General features: G+C 43.7%; 1 protein-coding gene across 1 annotated transcript in view; it reads left to right on the forward strand.

Moving 5' to 3' along the window:
• The first annotated feature begins 1,798 nt into the window (after positions 1–1,798).
• The window catches only part of LOC135228950 (basic proline-rich protein-like), a 31,705-nt gene continuing 11,691 nt past the window's right edge, over positions 1,799–21,812 (forward strand). Inside the window, exons 1-5 of the mRNA XM_064278471.1 lie at positions 1,799–1,951; positions 2,074–2,313; positions 2,373–2,775; positions 17,336–17,403; positions 19,234–19,284. Coding sequence (XP_064134541.1) covers positions 1,799–1,951; positions 2,074–2,313; positions 2,373–2,775; positions 17,336–17,403; positions 19,234–19,251 — 882 coding nt within the window. The 3' untranslated portion in view covers positions 19,252–19,284. The remainder of the gene's footprint in view (positions 1,952–2,073; positions 2,314–2,372; positions 2,776–17,335; positions 17,404–19,233; positions 19,285–21,812) is intronic.

Genomic DNA, 21,812 nt, shown 5'->3' on the forward strand with positions numbered 1-21,812 from the left:
CAGAACAAAGCACCTCAGGAGCCTCATATTCTTCCTTCCCCCTGCCCTGGAGATTTCCGCCCACCTCTGCCCAACAAAGGACTGTGAGTCAGGGCCTGGGCCCTAAGCTGGGAGACAGCCTGACACCAGGTGGTGTGTTGTGGTTGGGAGAGGGCTGAGCAGTGGGGATTCTCATTCAAAAATCAAAGTGGCGATGACTGCCCTGACAGGGAGCACAACAGAGAACCCCTGAGGGAACAGGAGATCAGTGGGATGCAGACCCCAAATTCTCACAAAAAGACCAGACTTAATGGTCTGACTGAGACCAGAGGAATCCCGGCGGTCATGGTCCTCAAACCTTCTTTGGCCCAGGACAGGAACCATTACCGAAGACAACTCATCAGACATGAAAGGGACTGTACAGTGGGTAGGAGAGAGATGCTGATGAAGAGTGAGCTATTTGTATTAGGTGGGCACTTGAGACTGTGTTGGCATCTCCTGTCTGGAGGGGGGATGGGAGGATAGAGAGAGTTGGAAGCTGGCAAAATTGTCAGGAGAGACTGGAAGGGCTGACTCATTAGGGGGAGAGCAATTGGGAGTACGGAGTAAGCTGTATATAAACTTATAGGTGAGTTTGACTTGATTTGTAAACGTTCACTTGAAGCTCAATAAAAGTTAATAAAAAAAAAAATCAAATTGGCTGCCCTCGTGTTAATTTCCACTCATAGAAACCTGATAGAACAGAGTAGAACCGCTCTATAAGGTTTCCAAAGAGTGCTGGTGGATTCCAACAGCCGATCTTTTGCTTAGCAGCAAAGTTCTTAACCACTGCGCCACCAGGGCCCCTAGGATCCTCACTGTGGGTATGTAATTGGGGCAGGGAATTCTGAGGGGCACGGGGAGATTACAGGCCAGTTGTGCTGACTTGTGGTAGTTGCAGAGGTCTTGGATTTCCTTTAAAAGTGTTATTTAAATATATATGTATGTATTTCAATGATTTTATATACACAGAAAATTAGTACAGAAGTGAACACCAATCTTTTAAGGGTGGTTACACTGAGGCATGGATCTGGGCAGGGAGGATCTCAGTTTTGACTGGAAACACTTCAGTGTTTGTGAAGATTTCCTTTTTCCTAAAATAAAATTAAGCATATATTCCATTTGTCAATGGAAATAAAAATATTTTCACAGTCAACCATTGGTAACCTAATAGCTAACAGGTTACTGCTGGCTCTATGGAGTTTGGTAGTCTGTTGGTTTAATGGGGGCTTTAGTTCTCTCTCTCCCTCCCTCCCTCCCTCTCCCCCGCCACCCAGTTCTCCCTCTCTCCCTCCCTGCCTCTCTCTCTCCCTCTCTCTCTGTGGATGGATACCAAAAGACCAAAACAATTGCCCTTGAGTGGACTCTGACTAATGGCGACCCCATGTGTGTGAGAAAACTGTGCTTGCTCCGTAGGGTTTTCAATGGCTGATTTTTCTGCAGTAGAATTGCCAGGCCTTTCTTCTGAGGCACCTCCGGGTGGACTTGAAACTTAAACCTTTTGGTTAGCAGCCAGATCATTAACCATTTGCACCACCCAGGGACCTGCTAGAAGGATACACGACCAATGTAAGATTCCTCATCTCTGAGTGGTGGCACCACCAGTTACCTGAGTTTCCCTTTCTCCAAGTGTCTCCTTTTTTGAACAGTCTTTTGTAAGGAGCGGGTGTTCCTTTTTTCACAAAGGAAGGAAAAACTAAATCAAGGTGCCGGTATGCAGGGGAATCCTTAGAGTGGCTTACTCCTGTGGGCTCAGCGCTGTCCAACCCCCTAGGCGGCGATGAACTCCAAGAAGGCCACCGGGGAGGCGCCGGCGACCTGGCAGATCCTGGGCAAAGAGCGGGAGGTGACAGGGTGCGCAGGACTGCCGGCTGTAGGGAACCTGCCTGTCACCTGGGGAGGGCGCCCTCCAGGCTTTCCCAATCCGCGCAATGTTGGAATGTCTCGAACTTTTCAAAATCACTTGATAAAGTGCACTTATTTAAACTTCTTTTACACCGGATGCGTTTCGCGACTGTCAAACGCTAAATTTTCCATTTGGTTGTTCCGTCTCAGCCTTTGCTTGCCATCTCGCCGGCGGGGACCCCTCTGGAAGGGAGGCAAATCGGCTCTCCCCAGCCCGGGACCAAGGACGTAAGTGGACCCCGCCCCGGCGCTCCCAAGCCGCCCGTGCCCCGCCCCTCAGCCTCGGCCCCTCCCACCCGCTGGGCGGCCCGCCCCCAACGCCGGTTCCCACCCCCTCCCTTTCCGGGGAGGAGAGGAGCGCGGAGCTGGGGGCGTCGGGGGCGCTTTACGGCAGGGGCGGGGGCTCGGGGCAGCGCGGCTTATCCCGCGCCACGTCCCTGGCCAGGTAGGTCTCTCCGCTTTCCGTCTTTCCGTTCTCTGACGGGGGACAGCGGGCCGAAGGTGGTCGTGGCCGTGGCGGAGGTTGGTGGCCGTGGCGGCCGTTCCGGCTTCTAGGTCTTTTCACGCCTCAGCGAGTGGCGACCGTGCCCGGCGGGAGACCACGGGCGTGGTGGCTGCAGCCCGGCCGCCTCGGTGCTTGTAGCCCCGGGTCTGTCGCCAACTCGGGCCGTGTCGGGCCGTGTAGGGAGAAGCCTCCGCGGCGAGCCTGCTGCCCTCCCACCCCGGGGCCTGGCAGCGTGGCCCTGTGGCCCCAGGCCCCTCCCCACTCCTCCCCCAGCAGGAGTTGGTCCTTCGGGGAGCGACTTTACCTGGAAAGGACCTGCTGCTTCCAGGGACGGGGCAGGGGGACAGGTGAGCGTCCTGGGTGAAGTTGGGCTGAATTTCTCTCTTTACTTTCTTGAAAATCTTGCAGGAAACTAGTCTCAGGGACCGACCTGGCAAACCGGTTTGCCCTGGAAATTGGCTCTATTTAGATGAAACCAGCAGCGTCACATAATGGCTCGCTTGCAAAAGGTTATGAAGGGATGCCCATAGGAGTTATGTTAAATGGGGTTGATGGAATCTGTGTGACCAGCGTCAGTTTTCACAAGTCGGTAGTGCTTGAGAGTTGAAACTTAGCAGGGACTAAATTTGAAGGGGGAAAATGCCCTGAATGAAAAATTAATGAGGAAATCAAGGCTTTTACATTCTGTGTATTTGAAACTGTCAAAGTGGCTCGAAATTAGTCATCTTGGCCAATAGTATTTGCAGTGGGATCGAAAGTGTTTTAAGGGTGAGGATCACAAAGCACTTGGCCCCAGACCCTGTGTAAGAGCATCTGCCTGTGGAATGGAGTTTAGGAGTCTGTGTAGGACAAATCTTTGCAAGAAAATAGGAAGTGATGACTTGGGAACATTAGACAGTCAGACAGGGTGAGAAACAGCAGGTAGCACAGGCTCCTCAGAGGGGCAGGCAGTGGTTTGGAACTCACATATGAAGTTGTACAACAGTGTCGTTTCTGTTTTGTTTCCCTTGTTTTGACTGGCTGGGGAATCTTTCATGCATTTTAGTGCCTTTTGTGTTTTTTTCTTTGTAGACTTGAATGTCTTTTTGTTGGGCTGTTGCCCTTTCCCTTGAAGGATTTCTAGGAGCTTGCTCTTTATGCATCAGGAAGATTACCGATGTGCACTGCAAATTTTTTGCCCCATTTAGTAGCGCTTTTCTGACTTTGATTGTGGGTTGATTGGTTTGTTTAACATGGTGAATTTTATGTGTTCACATTTATCCATGTTTTCTTGGATGGCCTCTGGATTTTGAGTTAAAGGTAGAAAGGCTTTCCCCACTCCAGGGTTATAAAGGAATGAGTCCAGGTTTCTTCAGGTAGTTTTATGATTCTTTTCATCGTGCATATAATTCTTGGGTCCATGTAGAGTTTATCCTCATTTAGGATGTGAGACGTGGAACCAAGAGCCTATTTTGAGGCGACTGTGGCTTTGTTCCAAGGCCGTCTTTACTCTCAATGATTTAAGAGATTGCCTGGATCAAATCTGAAATTCTTGTATGTCTTAGAGTCTGTTCCTATTTGGGGATATGTGTCAAAATAGGCTATTTTTCTTTTATACCCTTTTTTAGTGTTTTTTTAAAACCTACGTAAAATTCACATAACGTGAAATGAACTATCTTAAAGTGTACAGTTCAGTGGCATTTAGTACACTGAACCACCTTTCCATTCCTGAGTGAAATTCCACTTGATCCTGGTATATAATCCTCTTAATATGCTTCTGGATTTGCTTTGATAGTATTTGTTGAGGATTTTTGCATTTATAGTTGTGAGGATATCAGTATATAGATTTCCTGCTTTGTCTGTTTCTGGCTTTGGTATTAGAGTAATACTGCCCTCAAAGAATGAGTTAGGAAGTGTTTCCTCCTCTTCTGTTTTTTCGTAAAGTTTGAGAAAAATTGGTAGTTGTAGAATTGAAATGTTTGGAAGAATGCACCAGTGAAGCCCTCTGGACCTGGGCTTTTCTTTATTGGTAGGTTTTGCATTAATGATTCAATCTCTTTTTCGTGTTACACGTCTGTTGTGATTTTCTGTTTTCTCTTTGAGCCAGTTTTGATATTTATGTGTTCTAGGAGTTTGTCCGTTTCATCAAAGTTGTGTAATTTGTTGGTGTGCAAATATTTGTAGTATTTTCCTATAATCCTTTTTATTTTGGTAAGGTCTCTAGTAATTTGAGTCTTTATTTCCTGCTTATTCTAGCCAAAAGTTTTTCAATTTTGTTGATTTGTTCAAAGAGCCAACTTTTGGTTTCTTTGATTCTCTCTCTCTTTTTTTTTAATTGTCTAGTTTCTTTGTATCTACTGTGATTTTCTTATTTCCTTAGTTCTAGTAGCTTTTTTTTAGTAGCTTTAGTCTTGGTTTCCTCTTCTTTTTCTAGTTCCTTTAGTTGTAAAGTTAGGTTATTGATGTGAGATCTTTTTTTTTTCACTATAAGCATTTCAGCTATAAATTTTCATCTGAGCACTTTTTTTTTTTGTATCCCATAGGTTGCGTGTTTGTTTCAGTAGTCTTAAAGTTTTTTCTACCTTCATGTAATTTCTTCTTTGACCCATTGGTTATTCAGAGGGTGGTGTTTTATTTCCATTCTTCCTACTTTTTTGAAAGGTCCTTCAGTTTGCTGGTTTCTAATTTCATTCCATTGTGGTCAGAGAACATACGTTTTATGAGTAAAGTGGTAAATTAGGTTTCTATGTGTGCTGTAACAAAGTACGACTGATTTAGTGGTTTAAAACAACACAAATTTATATTCTTACATTTCTGTAGACCAGAAGTCTGTCATGGTTCTCACTGGGCTAAGATTAAGGTGTTGGCACAGCTGTATTTCTTTCTGGAGGCTCTAGGGAGAACCCCTTTGTTTCCAGTTGCCAGCTTCTAGAGGCTGCCCATACATGGCTCCTGGTCTCCTTCCTTCATCTTCTAAGCCAGCAACGTTGCATCTCTCTGACCCTTCTACAGTAGCCACTACTCCCTCTGACTACTGCTGGGAAAGATTCTTTAATTCTGTGTGGTTAAATTGGGCTGACCTGGATAATCCAGTATAATCGCCCCATCTCAAAGAATTTAGCCTTAGTCACATTTGCAAAATCAATCACTTTTACAAAGTTCCTTCGATATGGAAGGTGAGGTTTGGACAAGGAAATCCTTGGGGGCCATTATGTTTCCTATTATAACTGTCAAGATTAGGATTGCCTTGTTGTCAAAAAATTACCTCTGTCTTTTTGGAAGGCTATACACCCTGTCCCGTCAACTTCTATACCCTCCAAATGGTGGATTGCCTGGTGCCTTTTTTTTTTTTTAAGTCAGTGTTAACATGAGTGGGTAGAAAAGGGAGCGCTGAAAAGGGTAGAGAAATAACAATAGTATATGGGAATTTTTTTTAATCTGGATTTTTAAATTATTAAAGATTTTATAGTTAGATTAATAGGACATTTGAAAAAGCAAGGCTATCCTTGTATCTTGCTAAGAAATGCAGAAATATATAGGCAAGAGAAACAGATAAAATCAAAAGAAAATATCTTCATGCACTTCATTTTGAAAGACTAATATGGGCTTCTTTTTGTGTATAATATCTTGTATTCAGACCAGTTTTTCACAAAAAGCTTAATTTCCCTTTAGAATTAGATGTTTAGGTCATTTCCCTTTTTTTTCCTAGTGTTTAATGCAAGGGAAAGTGAACATAGATTCATGTTTTCACTTAGCTCTCTTTTAGACATCAAAAGTAACACATGCTATATACTGTCTGCACCTTGCTGCTTTTATATGTCTCTACAGAGAAAATGTATTACTCGGTCCTGTTCACTTTGTTTCTAACAACTGATAAGGATTCCCACATGTGGGGGAAGATTGGGTAGGGACACTGGTTAAGTGTTCTTTCTCATAGAGCACTTGGCTTCCTTCCTTTTTTTCAAAGTACAAAGGATGCAGCAGTGAATAACCCCATAGGTAAGAAGTTTTGTGCGTGTTTCTGGTACAACTTATGGTGCAAGTGTCAACCTAGGGATGATTAATTGGATAAATTATAACATGGCCATACATTAGACTAAATACCATTTACTCTCTGAAGAGAATGTCTTAGATCTCTGTAGTGATGATGGAGATAACCTGGTTCCCATTTATGAGTGAGTAAAATGAGCAGTTGATCAGTTGAGGGTTTCTTATGGTGGAAGAAACATTCTTGTCAGTGTATTTGTATATATTCCATATTTACTCAGTTGCAGCCACGCATACACAGAAGCCGGGAGGAAAGGTCTGCGAGTATAAAGGCAAAGTAAAGATGGTGCTTGCCACAGAGGATAGGCTTTTAGAGGATAGATGCCTTCAGATTTTGCGTGAGGTGGTTGTGTGATCTGATTTTTTGCATCACCCCTGAATTATGTTTGTGTAGTTACCAAAAATAAAGGGATTTTTTAAACACTGTGCTTTAGTAAGACATTTTTGTTGACCTGAGACATAACACAATAGAAGCAAACAAAAAACTCATTTCTGTATTTCTCAGTGGAAAAAACAGTATCTGGGTTGGTGGAATGGACTGTACACTGCCGTCTTTTAACCTTTTCTGTTTACAAATCGTGGGATCACATGTGAAGGAAAGGTTACCTGGAGAGAGCTCTGTTTTGTGACTGGTTTGAAAGTAATTCCTAACAGCGGCTATAGCGATGAGCTCAAACATAACGATTGTGAGGATGGCGCAGGACCGGGCAGTGTTTCATTCTTATGTACATAGGGTCACTATGAGTTGGAATTGACTCAGTGGCACCAAACAACAACAATTGATACATGAAAGACTTATCAAAGCCCTGAGGGAAAGAAAGAAAACCAAGAAAAGACTTTACAAAACTAAGGACATGGGTATATGTAATATATTGAGTTTGTGGCATACCTTGCTCAATTCAGTTATGAATGGCAATCCCATTTTGAGTCTAAAAAAAAAAAACCCAACCCATTGCTGTCAAGTCAAATTCCAACTCATAGCAACTCTATAGGACTGAGTAGAACTGTCCCATAGGGTTTCCAAGGAGTGGCTGGTGAATTCGAACTGCCGACCTTTTGGTTAGCAGCCTAGCTCTGAACCACTGTGCCACCAGGGCTCTGAGTCAAGGACATACTTAATATCTTGTTGCAAAGGAAACACACTCAAAAGAAAGACAGGAAATTGAACACTCGCCAAATTTATAGGCAGTGGTGTTATGGGTGAGTCAGCTTTTTTCTGTCCATTCTCCTTTCAAAAACAGGTTACTTGTGACAGTTAATCTTACTGTATTTTTTAAATGCAGTAGTTTCTGGTAGTTGAGAACCCTCAAGAAGGAGAGTCTTCCAACAGATTCATGACTAGGTGACATTGGTGACTTTTAAATGGCTTTTCAACATGCTAGAAAAAGATTTGAGATATCTTCTGATTGTGTTATCCCACATTAGAAATGCCTGGAGCAGCAGAGAGAGGATCTGTGTCCACCGTAGGGCAGAAGTGCAGGGAATGAGAGGTCAGTGTCCTGCAGTGCAGGGGAGAGAGGAAAGCCATTAGAGGCTGGAGCCCCGGAGGCCATCTGCCTGAGAGGAAGATCTGGCTACCCACCTCACCTCTGCGAAGGAGTAGTTCAAGCCTCCAGTGGGGACAGACTATAAGGGGACCCGTTGAGAACCAGGTCTTAAAGGCCTTTCCCTTCTGCTGAGTTGAGCCTTCCCTACTTGTTTCTCCGGATGAGCCAGGCGAGTGAGGAAGTGGTAAGAAGCTGTTGCTGGAATATTCTAGGGGTGCAGAGGGCTTGGGACAGGCGTAGGGGGCAGCATGACACACATAGCTCTATACTCGGTAACTGTATCTCTTGACAGATCAACCCGAAAGTGTGATGACTTGAGGTATGATTCCTGTCTTCCACCTTGCAAAGCACAACAGTCTTAGAGCAAGAAGACCATCAAGTGATTAAGCCACAAAATGTGCGTCAGCGAGGGGGTTTCCCCAAAGCATTGACAAGTTTGGGGAGGTTGGATCCTGGTTTGTGTTTTCTCTTAGCAAGGGAAGTGACTGGTAATATGCTGAGGAGGGGAGACGGGGTGGGTGTGTATGCCAGAGCCATACTGCCATCAAGCGGAATCCTTTGAGCACCCCTTGAAGTGCAGGATGAATGTCTGTTGTTGGGCAGGCTGGCATTGGAGGAAAGTGCAGGTTTGCCAAAAGAGAAGGCTCTGGCCCATGCCTGGGCCTTCTGCAAAGCTAAATGAAGCTTTGAGGAAAAAGGTAGTCAACTTTCCAGAACGGAGCACAAAGACCAGATAGTCCTGAGATGGAAAGCTACAGGGTGGGACTCGCAGTACCATCACATGTGAGCAGTAAAAACAAGTCACTCACAATGACCACAGTATACATGCTGTGGATATGTTTTCCCGTGAAACTTTGACTGCAAGCAGGAGTGGAATCACCCAATGGGCTCCGAGAAGACGTAGGCAACTCTGAGAGACAAGCTGAAACCAGGCAACACTTACCTCACAGCGCACTGTAGTAAAAACACATACAAATTCTACTTAAGCATGTACTTCCAAGTGAGCGTAGGTCAGTATTCTGAGGATGAGGAGGGTAGTATCAGTTTAATTGCCTTATTGTAGCTTATGTGGTAGTAGCATTTTAAACAAAGATGTTTTCTATTTTCACGTGGGCCACAAGTGTACAGAGTGGCTATGTGTTCATCCTGTAATTTCCCCCGTTGTGTCTAAAAGAAACCCAAAAGCATCCACAGCCCCTTGCGAATGCTCCCAGTTAAAACACGTGAGTCTTTGTGGGCATTCACACACCTGTGAGTTCTCCATGCAAAGCCGTATTGTCTGTTGTCCCTGGTATGGCACAGGGCTCCCCTCCTGACCTACATGTACAACCAAAGTTGTCAGAAACCTTGGAACTGCCAACTGAGAAAAGCCGGGCCCTCAGGACCATGGTCTGGTGATTTGAGTTTCCCCTCATCCTTTGTGCCACATTGCCTGTGGGCGCCCCCTATGTCTGACTCCTAGAGACCTCATGGGTTATTCCAACTGGCTTTTCAGTGAGCTGTAAGAAAGCTCGAGTTAGAATGTTCCCTGGTGGGCAGTGGGGCAGTTACGAATAGATTTAGGTTCACCCACAGGGCACCTGGGAAGGGACAAATTTTTCCTCTTCAGGAAGGACAGAAACTTAGCGCCCACATACAGATTGTGAGACTCCGCACAAGAAATGGGAGCTTGCTCCCCAAAAGTGGGCAAGGTGGTGAGGAACCATTCTTTAGGAGGGCTGGACAGTGGTTGGTGTGTTTTTCCAGTTAAAGGGGCAGAGAGTAAAGTCCTAAGGAATGGTCGCTGGCATTTCTGGTGCATCAAGCGGAAATTGTTTGCCAAGCCCACTGACCCATCAGTGTTCCTTTCTAGCCTGGGATTGGAGGAAACTCAGGGCCCCGCAGAACCAGGGCTCCCTGAGGCATGGGGCTAGTTCAGCTCAGGAAGCAGTGGAGAAGCGTCAGGACAAGGCAGACAACCACAATGCCAGGCAGGTTAGTCCGAGGAAGCCAAGACTCAGACCTTGGTGGCTGCCATGCCTGGGTGAAACTAGCCGCTCCTAAGGAGCCAGGGCACATATTTTTTGTCCTTCAGGAAGTTCTTTATTACCATGCAGAGTTAGGAAAGAATACCATATTACTTTTCTCTTTAATATAGCGTCCACTGAGGACGTGCTCCCACGGCACACAGAACCTGGTACCTTGGGGCTTCTTTGTGGGGAACCCTCTCCCTGCCACTTTCACACTTGCTCTGAAGGTGGTCCCATGAGGCCCCAGAATCCTCTGAGTGTCCCTCAACCCACCTTTCCTTGTATTACAGGAATTACCTACAGTTTAAAACTATACTCAAAAAGCCTCCACTTGATGGCATTGTTGTCATTAGATGCGGTTGAGTCAGTTCAAACGCCTGGCAACCCTATATACAACAGAATGGAATACTGTCTGGTTCTGTGCTATCCTCACAGTCGTTGCTATGTTTGAGCCCATTGTTGCAGCCACTGTGTCAGTCCATCTTTTTTAGGGTCTTCCTCTTTTTCACTGACCCTCTACTTTACCAAGCATGATATCCTTATCTCGGCACTGGCTCCTACTGATAACAAGTTCAAATTATGTGAGACGAAGTCTTGCCATCCTTGATTCTAATGAGCATTCTGGCTGTACTTCTCCAAAACAGATTTCTTTGTTTTTCTGGCAATCCATGGTATATTCATTTTTCTTTGCTAACACCGTAATTCAAAGGCAACAATTCTTTGGTCTTCCTTATTCATTGTCCAGTTTTTGCATGCATTTTTGAGGTGACTGAAAATACCACGGCTTGGGTCAGGTGCACCTTAGTCTTCAAGGTGACATCTTTGCTTTTCAACACTTTAAAACAGGTCTTTTGCAGCAGATTTACCCAGTGCAATGCATGTTTTGATTTCTTGACTGGTGCTTCCATGGCTGTTGATTGTGGATCCAAGTAAAATGAAATCCTTGACAACTTCAGTCATTTCTCTGTTTATCATGATGTTGGTTATTGGTCCAGTTGTGAGGATTTCTGTTTTCTTTATCTTGAAGTGTACTCCATACTGAAGGCTATATAGTCTTTGATTTTCATCAGTAAGTGCTTCAAGTCCTCTTCACTTTCAGCAAGCAAGATTGTGTCATCTGCATATTGCAGGCTAATAATGAGTCTTCTTCCAATCCCAATGCTGCATTTGTCTTCATATAGTCAAGCTTCTCAGATTATTTGCTCAGCCTACAGACTGATACAGCCCTGATGCTCAACTTTCCTGACTTCAAACCATGCAGTATCCTCTTGTTCTGTTAGAAGAACTGCCTCTCGGTCTATGTATAGTTTCCACATGAGCACAGTTAAGTGTTCTGGAATTCCCATTCTTTACAATGTTATCCGTAATTTGTCATGACCCACACAGTCGAATGCCTTTGCATAGTCAATAAAACACAGGTAAACATCTTTCTGGTATTCTCTGCATTCAGCCAGGATCCATCTGACATGAGCAATGATATCCCTGGTTCTACATGCTCTTCTAAGTCCAGCTTGAATTTCTGGCAGTTCCTTTTCTATGTACTGCTGCAGCCGTTTTTGGATTATCTTCAGCAATAGTTTACTCGCATGTGATATTAATGATATTGTTCGATAATTTCTGCATTCCACTGGATGGCATTGATACTTCACAGTTGCCACCCATCTCCTCCCGATGGCCTCCCCCTCTGCCCTTTCCTGACTAAAAACTACCAAGGAGGGCCCAAGAGCCATCCAGGCCTTCTAAGTGGGGCTTACTGCATTGAACTGTTGGGGAAATATTTTCTTTTCCTTTCAGGCTTTTTGCTTGAATGTGTAACTATTTACCCCAAAATCCCATTGCCAGTGTGTCAATGCTGACTCATGACGACCTCATGTATTACAAGGTAGAACTGCTCCATAGGATTTATTGGCTGTAATCTTTACAAAAGAAGATCACCAGGCCTTTCTTCCATGGTACCACTTGGTGGGTTCAAAATGCTAACATTTAGGTTAGTAGCATAGCGCTAACTACATGACTATGTGAATACCAATACAGGCAGTCTCAGAATTATGAATGAGTTCTGTTCCTTAGTCTGTTTTTAAGGTGAATTTGTATGTAAGCCAGAACAGTTGGGTACGGTTCCTATCTTACGTCTGTCTGTTAGTCAGATGTTTTTCCTAATAGATAGGATATAGTATACCTTTCTATGAATTAAAAACATTAAATAAACACTTCCAGATACACTAAAACATCTTTAACATAAAAATACAGTAATGGTAATAATAATGTATTGATATGCATTGCAGATAACGCCCATTTGTTATTAGGAACCATTGCATGTACTTTGAATTTTTAATATAGGCTTCATGGGAGTTGATTTCTAACTACAAGTTGTAAGTCAGACTTTCGTAATTGGGGGGCTGCCTGTATATTTGCTTGGAATATACACTTACATGTATACATTTATATATATACCCTTAATGAGATGGATCAGCACAGTGGCTGCAACAATGGGGTCAAGCATAACAACGATTGTGAGGATGGTGCAGGACTGGGCAGCATTTTGTTCTGTTTTACATAGAGTCACTATGAGTGGGAACTGACTGGACGGCACCTAGCAAGCATATATTTAAATACATGTATATGTGTATATATACACACATACATATTTATATATAAAATTATTGTTATAAGTATTTATTTGTACTTGCTAACTGTCTGTTGCTAGATCTATTTCTATAGACTTCTAAGTCAGTTCCATTTTAACAGGTTCCCAGTGTTTTGTGCACAGGTATAGGTAACAGTTCTTCTTGGGTGGTATTTTAGCTTTCACAGGAAATTGATTCATGGCTTAGGTTATGATGAGTAACTTGATTTCCTCTATTATCATTGGCTCATTGGCTTTTCTAGACTCATTGAGCTACCTCACCCAGGACAAGTACTCAGCAGCCTGGACCCAAAGAAAGTAGGCCATTGTGACATCAGGACTAATGATCAGTGGCCATAGCATGTCAGAAGGCAGTGAGGGTGAACTCAGGTAGTAGGTAGTCATTCCCCATTTGGTGCCCAGTTTGGGGTTCCATGGGTCAGGAAAGTCCAGAGATTCCACACAGGTCAGTGACCTCCATGTGGGCCATTTGTTTTACAGTCTCTACTGTAAAACTTGGGTCTCTAGTGGTACAAATACATAAGTCCTGGACACTTAGCTGGAAGGTTGGTGGTTCGAACCCACCCAGAGGCTCCTGGTAAGACAGGCCTGGAGATAATGCCTCCAAAAGCTCATAGGCTTGAAAACCACATAGGGTCACCATGAGTCAGAATGGACTCAATGGCAGCTAACAACATCAACAACTTTAAAACCCTACATGAAAGTTTGGCCGCATCATACATACTCACAGCCTCCCACACATGCTTACATTGTTGCCGTTAGGTGCCATTGAGTCGATTCCAACTCACAGCAATCTTATGTACAACAGAACGAAACACTGCCTGGTCCTACACCATCCTCACAATCCTTATTAATGCTTGAGCCCGTTGTTGGAGCCACTGTGTCAGTCCATCTCATTGAGGGTTTTCCACTTTTTCATTAACCCTTTACTTTACCAAGCATGATATCCTTCTCCAGGGACTGATCCCTCCTGATAACATGTCAGAAGTACGTGAAACATCAGTCTTGCCATTCATCTATTGAGCATTCTGGTTATACTTCATCCAAGACAGATTTGTTTGTTCTTGTGGCAGTCCATGGTACATTCAATATTCTTCGCCAGCACCACAATTCAAAGGCGTCAATTCTTCCGTCTTCCTTATTCATTGTCCAGCTTCACATGCATATGATGCGATTGAAAATACCATGGCTTGGGTCAGGTGCACCTTAGTCTTCAAGGTGACATCTTTGCTCTTCAACACTTTGAAGAGGCCCTTTGCAGCAGATTTACCCAATGCAATGCGTCTTTTGATTTCTTGGCTGCTGCTTGCATGGCTCTTGATTATGGATCCAAGTAAAATGAAATCCTTGACAACTTCAATATTTTCTCCATTTATCATAATGTTGCTCATTGGTCCTGTTGTGAGGATTTTTGTTTTCTTTATGTTGAGGTGCAATCCATACTGAAGGCTGTGGTCTTTGATCTTCATTAGTAAGTGCTTCAAGGCCTCTTCACTTTCAGCAAGCAAGGTTGTGTCATCTGCATAATGCAGGTTGTTAATGAGCCTTCCTACAATCCTGATGCCCCACTCTTCATATAGTCTAGCTTCTCGGATTATTTGCTCAGCCTACAGATTGAATAGGTATGGTGAAAGAATACAACCCTGACGCACGCCTTTCCTGACTTTAAACCAATCAGTATCCCCTTGTTCTGTCCAGACAACTGCCTCTTGATCTATGTAAAGGTTCCTCATGAGCACAATTAAGTGTTCTGGAATTCCCATTCTTCACAATGTTATGAATAATTTGTTATGATCTACGCGGTCAAATGCCTTTGCACAGTCAATAAAACACAGGTAAACATCCTTCTGGTATTCTCTGCTTCCAGCCAGGGGATCCGTCTGACATCAGCAGTGATATCCCTTGTTCCACGTACTCTTCTGAAGCTGGCCTGAATTTCTGGCAGTTCCCTGTTGATATACTGCTGCAGCCGCTTTTGAATTATCTTCAGCATAATTTTACTTTGATGTGATACTAATAATATTGTTTGTTTATTTCTGCATTCTGTTGGATCAGCTTTCTTTGGAATGGGCATGTAGGTCTCTTCAGTCGATTGGGCAGGTAACTGTCTCCCAAGTTTTTTGGCATAGAAGAGTGATCGCTTCCCACACCGCATCCGTTTTTGGAAACATTTCAGTTGGTATTCCATTAATTCCTGGAGCCTTGTTTTCTGCTAATGCTTCCAGCACAGCTTGGACTTTTTCCTTCAGTACCATTGGTTCTTGTTCATATGCTACCTCGTGAAGTGGTTGAATGTTAACCTATTCTTTTTGGTACTGCTTTCAATGGAAGTTTACAGGTTGAGTTAGTTTCTCATTGAAAAGTTTATACACATATTACATATGTGTATAAATAATATGTATATTTATACACGTATTGTTTTTGTGACATTGATTACAGTCCCCACAATGTAACAGCATTCTCCCCCTTACCACTCCGGGTTCCCTGTGTCCATTCCTTGACTTGCTGTCTCTTCTTGCCTTCTCATCTTTCTTTTGGGCAGGAGGTGCCCATTTGGTCTTGCATATTTGCTTGAACTAAGAACCACGTTTCTCATGTGTGTTATTTTGTTTTGTGGGCCTGTCTAATCTTTGTCTGAAAAGTGGGCTTCAGGAGCAGTTTCAGTTCTGAGATAGCGGATTATCCAGGGGCCATGGTCTAGCCTCTGTCAGACCAGTAAGTATGGTCTTCTGTGTGTGAATTCGAATTTTGTTGTACATTTTTCTCTCACTCTGTCCAGAACTCTCTGTTGTGATCCTTGTTAGAACGGTAGGTGGTGGTAGCTGGGCACCATCTAGTCCTTCTAGGCTCAGGCTTCTTTTGATACTTCTGTGTCATTTAATTTTTTGCCCATAGAATCCTTCAGTATTGTAATTCGAGGCTTGATTTTTTCTTCTGTTCTTTCAGCTTAAGAAATGCTAAGCTTGTTCTTTCCTCCTGGTTTTCTAACTCCAGGTCCTTTTGCATTAGCTACTCTATGTTCAAGAACAAGTTTCAGAGTCTCCTCTAACATCCATTTAGGTCTTTTCTTTTGCTCTGTCTTTTTAACAACCTTTTGCTTTCTTCATATATGATGTCCTGGGTGCCGTCCCACAACTCTTCTGGTCTTTGGTTGTTACCGTGCAGTGAGTCAAATCTGTTCTTGAGGTGTCTGAATTCAGGTGGGATGTACTCAGGGTCGTACTTTGGCTGTCTTGGAGTTGTTCTAATTTTCTTCAGTTTCAGCTTGAACTTGCAGATGAGCAATTGATGGTTTTTTCTGAAGTTGGCTACTGGCCTTGTTCTGACTGATGATATTGAGTCTCTCTATGTTTCTTTCCACAGACGTAGTCGATTTGATTCCTCTGTATTCCATCCAGCGAGGTCCACATGTATTAAAAAAAAAATCCATTGCCCTTGAGTTGATTCCAACTCACAGCAACCCTATAGGACAGAGTAGAACTGCCCCATAGTGTTTCCAAGGAGCGACTGGTGGATTTGAACTGCCGACCTTTCGGTTAACAGCTGTAGCACTTAACCACTACACCACCAGGGTTTCCTCCACATGTATACTTGCCATTTATGTTGTTTTAAAAAGTATTTCCGATGAATAAGTCATTGGTTTTGCAAAATTCTATTTTATGATCTCATGTCGTTTCTATCACCAAGTCGATATTTTCCAACTACATATCCTTCCTTCTTTCTTTCTTTCTTTCCAACTATTGCATTCCAATCACCAGTAATTATCAGTGCATCTTGATTGCATGTTTGATCAATTTCAGACTGTAGAAGTTGGTAAAAATCATCAGTTTCTTTATGTTTAACATCAGTGGTTGGTGTGTAAATTTGAATAATACCTGTATTAACTGGTCATCCTTTTAGGTGTATGGATATTATCCTAGCTCTGACAGAATCGTACTTCAAGATGGATCTTTTAATATTCATTTTGATGACGAATGTGGGCATAATAGGCAGTATGATTGTCCCTTTCACAATGGTCATTACCAGTCATTTCAGCTCACTAATGCCTAGGATATTGATCTTTATGCGTTCCATTTCATTTTTGACGACTTCCAGTTTTCCTTGATTCATACTTTGTATGTTCCTTGTTCCAATTACCAATGGATGTTTGTAGCTTTTTCTTTTCAATTTAAGTCATGCCACATCAGCAGACGAAGGGCCTGAAAGCTGCTTCCACAAAGGATATTCGACTTTAATGATGAGGATGGAGTATATATACACAGTATAAAACCCAGTGCCATCAAGTCGATTCTGACTCATAGTGACCCTATAAGTGTGTGTATATATGATATATATATATATATATCATATATACACATACATTGAGAGTGTGTGAGTGAGTGTGTTTGCTTTTGTCTTTTACTACCATACAGATGCCACTTTGGATACAGCCTCATCCCATTCAAGGAAAATATACATTACCAGGATATTAGGACCACTTCCAATCCCAGTCCTCCTTCTCCTTTTACCCCTCATTCCAACCTTCCTAATAGTGTGAAGCATTATTTAATTTTTCCTTGTGTATGCTTTTGATGTTTAATGTACATGAAAGCAAATACATATTTATGCTTGTATTTCACCTTTTCATTTACCCCAGAGGGTAGCATAAACGATGTATTCTTCTTCATTCCTTTCACAGAATATATGGCCTGGCCTTTGCACATCTGTGCAGAGAATAACAACTACTTAGAGATTTCCAGTTTGAAGGTGAGTAGAGGCATGGGTGATTTATCCTGGGCTTCTCCTTTGACACTTGGTTTAATATGACTTTTCTTCCTGCCTTCATTTCTTCCGCCTGTTTTTCCTTCTCTCTCTCTCTTTTCCCCTGTATATCTTTCTCTCTCCTCTCACCCCTCATCCCATCTTTCCTTATACTGTGAAGCATATCTAATTTTTCCTTGTATTTGCTTTCGATATTTAATACACATGAAAGCAAATACAGATTCATGTTTGTGTTTCACCTTTTTACCTACCCCAGAGAATAGCATGAGTAGTATATTCTTCTTCATTGATTTCACAGAATATATGGCCTGGCCTTTGCACATCTGTGCAGAGAAAATGTCCTGCTAGATAGTTTTCATTTCCTTTCTAAGAACTACTTAGTGGTTCCCTGTTAACTATCTAGCAGGACATTTTCTCTGCACAGATTTTTTTGCACATCTGTGCAGAGAAAATGTCCTGCTAGATAGTTTTCATTTCCTTTCTAAGAACTACTTAGTGGTTCCCTGTTTGAAGGTGGGTAGGGTCGGAGGTGATTTATCCAGGGCTTCTCCTCTGACACTCTGACACTAGGTTTAGTATAACTTTTCTTCCTACCTTCCTTCATTTCTTCCTTCTATTTTTCCTCTATCCCTTCTCCCTGTCTCTTGCCCTTTCCCCCTCTATGTCTTTCCTCCTTTAATAACCTCCCTGAGGCAGAGTATAACCTCATGATAGTGTGAGCATGTGTGCACATACATGTTATATTGTAAATGTCAACCCAGAGGTGAGTGGTTGGATGAAGGATAATAGGGCCTCCCCCTAGAATAAATAACTTTATTCCCCGAAAGACAACGTGGTTGGTATGTGTGAGGCCATAAGGGAGAGACCTGGTTGCCATTCATCAGGGAGTCAAAGGGCCTGATGATCTGTGGAAGGGCTGGTGTTCCAGTTGTGGTGGAGGAAACGGGCTGCTGAGTATGTTCGTCTGTGCTCTGGCACGTTCACAAATGCAAAGTGCAGGAGGAGAGATCTGTAGTTACACAGGTCAAAGTGAACACGGTGCTTCCCACAGAAAAGAGATTTCCAGGCCAGGTACCTGCAGATTTCACAGGAGCTGGTTCTGTAAGATCCGATTCTTTCCAACACCCTGAATTATATTTGTGTAATTTGCAAAAGAGGAACCGAGTTGAGATTCATATTTATTAAGTAATTGTTGTTTTTCCTATTCCTCATCTAGTAGTATTGAGGAAAAAAAAGACACATATCTATATACGTTCTCAGCTTAGCAAATATCTGTGTCGTGTGGAATTGGGTACACATGGACATCATTCCAGTGTCACTCTGGTGATCACAAATCAAGTCATGTTCCTGGGCCTCTTGGTGCAGAGAAAACAGACTAGAAAGAAAGACAGGATAAAGAACACCAGTCGCCTCTAGGCTGTGGCGTTTTGGATGAGTGTACTTTCTACTATTGATTCTCCTTTCAACAACAGGTTATGTAGGACAGTGATGTCTGTCATCTTATAAAAATGCAGTATATTCTGGGAGTTGAGAAAATCTCATTTAGGAACATAGAAGTGACATTGGTATAGGTTTGAGTGGTTTTCCAACATGGTACAAAAGGACCTTGGAGCACTGGTGGTGCAATCAAGTGCTTGGCTGCTAATCGAAAGGTCTTTGGTTCAGACCACTCTGAGGGAGAAAGATGTGGCAGTTGGCTTCCATAAAAATTACAGCCTTGCAAACCCTGTGGGGCAGTTCTACTCTGTGCTATGTGGTCTCTATGAGTCAGAATCAACTCTACAACAATAGGTTTTTGGTACCTTTATTTTTCAGAGGACCTGGTTCTCGTAAGATCTGATTCTTGGCAGCATCCGTGAATTGTAGGTGAGTATTTTCCAAAAGAGGAATGAAGTTGAAATTGATACCAAACTGGCTTTTCAGTAAGAGCTCAAATTGGTATGTACCCCTGTGGGTAGTTGAGTGCTGGGTCGCTGGAACTGTGTGCAGGGACGCAGTCTATTTCTTGAGGCCTCAGTTATGCTGGAGCACTAAGGGTACAGATGGGGATGGCTTTAGGTTGTCCACCTACAGGGCGCCTGGGTCAGGAGTCATTCTTCCTCATCAGGATGGAAGGAAACCTATGGCCCCACTGTAGAGGCAAGGGATTGAGAAACTCCGCACAAGATACAGGAGTTGGAACCCCAAAAGTGGAGAAAATGGTGAGAAACCATGTTTTAGGAAAGCTGGGTATTAGTGTTTTTTTCAATAGCAAAGGATGGAGGGTGAGGTCCTACGGGAGGAATACACTGGTATTTCTGGTGCCATACTGCCATCAAGCAGAAATTTATTCTGAAACCTAGGGACCCGCCGCTGTTACTTCCTTGGGAGACCTGAAATGAGAGAAAATCAGGGTCCTACACATCCCATTCAAAGAAAATATGTATTACTATTGTTTTAGGACTACTTCCAATTCTGATCCTTTCTGTCCTTTCGCCCCCGTCCTGACTTTCCTTATAGCAGGGTCCCACTTGTCCAGAGCTCCGTGAGCCAGGGAACAAGTGTGGCCTGAGGCAGTGGTCTATGCAAGAAGCTGGGGGGAGGTGGGCCAGACAAGGCAGACAGCCAAGATGCCAGGGTGCATTGGGCATAGAAAGCCAAAGATCATCCTTGGTGGCCACCATGTCTGGATGGGATTATTGAAACCCATTGTGAAAGTACCTATATTGGATGCAAGCCACACCCCCAAGGAAATGTCCTTTTCAGTTGATTGGCTACTTATAACAGATCTCATCACAGAGGTGCTTTCGTTCCGTCAGATCTCATTATGGAGGTGATTATGTCCTAACACAGCTGCCAAACTACATTATAACTGGCAAACCACTGAGAACCATGGCCCAGCCAAATTGACACACAACCTTCACCATCACAATTCTCCTCTGAATTTTGCTGCTTTCACAAAATGTGTGCCCTCGCATTTGCACATCTCTACAGAAAAAACCTCCTGCTAGGTAGGTCACTTCCTTTCTAACCACTGCTTAGTGTTCCCCTTTGTGGGGGTGGGTAGGCACATAGGTTATTTATCCCAGGCTTTTACTTTGACACTAGGTTTTGGGTGTCCTTTCCTTCTTCATTTCTTACCCACCTGAGTCCATATTTGAGAGATCTCTTTCCCATTTACAAGTGAGTCAAGGAGATGATTATCCCCTGGAATTCCATTTGTGGTAGAGGAACCAGACTTGGGAATACATTCCCATATGTTCTCTCCTAGTCTCACAGGCTCAGTGGAGCAGAAAAGATCTGAGACTATACACATCAAGTTGATGATTGTGCTTCCCAAAGAAAAAGATTATCAGGAAGATAGCTTTATATTTCAGAGCGTCTGATTCTCTAAGATCTGATTCTTGGCAGAATCCCTGAATCACAGTGTGTACTTTCCAAAAGAGAAACGAAGTTAAAAATCATCAAACTGGCTTTTGGTGAGGCGTAAGAAAGCTCAAGTTGGAATGTTTCCTGGTAGGGAACTGGGTGCTGAGTGGCTTGAACTCTGTGAAGGAACACAGCCTATTTCTTGAGGTCTCAGTTAACTTGGAGCACTAAGGATGCAGATGAGGATGGCTTTTAGGTTGTCCCTCCACTGGACACCTGGGTGGGGAGTAATTTTTCCTAGTCTGGAAATAACGAAAACTTATACTCCCTTACAGAAGCAAGGGCTTTTGAGACTGAGCACAAGGTATGGAAGCTGGAGCCTCCAAAGTAGACAAGATGGTGAGGCACCATGCTTTTAGAAGTCAGGACATTGGTTGGTGGGTTCCCCCCGCCCCATTTTTTCCCAGTAGCAAAGGGCTGAGGGTGAGGTTCTGGTGGAAGAGCACACTGGTATTTTTGGAGCAATACTGCCATCATGCGGAGTCTGTTTTCAAAGACCACGAACCCATCCATCTTGCTTCCTGGGGATGCCCGAGATTAGAGGGACTCAGGGTGCTAGGCATAACTAAACGCAGGGCTCCGCACGTCCATAGCCCCTTGAATTGTGGGGCACGTGTGCCCTGAGGTGGGAGCCTCCCCAAGAAGCTGAGGAGGTGGGTCAGGACAAGACAGACAGCCATGGTGCCAGGCACCTTAGGCACAGGAAGCCAGGGCACAACCTTAAAGGCTGCCATGTCTGGATGGGACTACTATAAGCCGCTGGGAAGGCACCTCAGCTCTGGACTCTGGGCAACTTGCCTCATAACCCAGGGCCACAGGAGTCTCTCTTGAGTGCAGTGAACCCCAGTGGAAGACCGTGACTAGCACCAAGGAGCAGAACATGGCCCTTGGTGGCTGTAGAGGCAGGTCCCTTGATGTGCTTTTGTCCAACTCAGGGATGAGACCTGGAGCCTGTCCAGCCAGCCCCTGGAGGGCCCCAGAAGGAC

The sequence above is a fragment of the Loxodonta africana genome, chromosome X (genome assembly GCF_030014295.1).
Source record: "Loxodonta africana isolate mLoxAfr1 chromosome X, mLoxAfr1.hap2, whole genome shotgun sequence".
In the NCBI taxonomy this organism is placed as follows: Eukaryota; Metazoa; Chordata; class Mammalia; order Proboscidea; family Elephantidae; genus Loxodonta; species Loxodonta africana.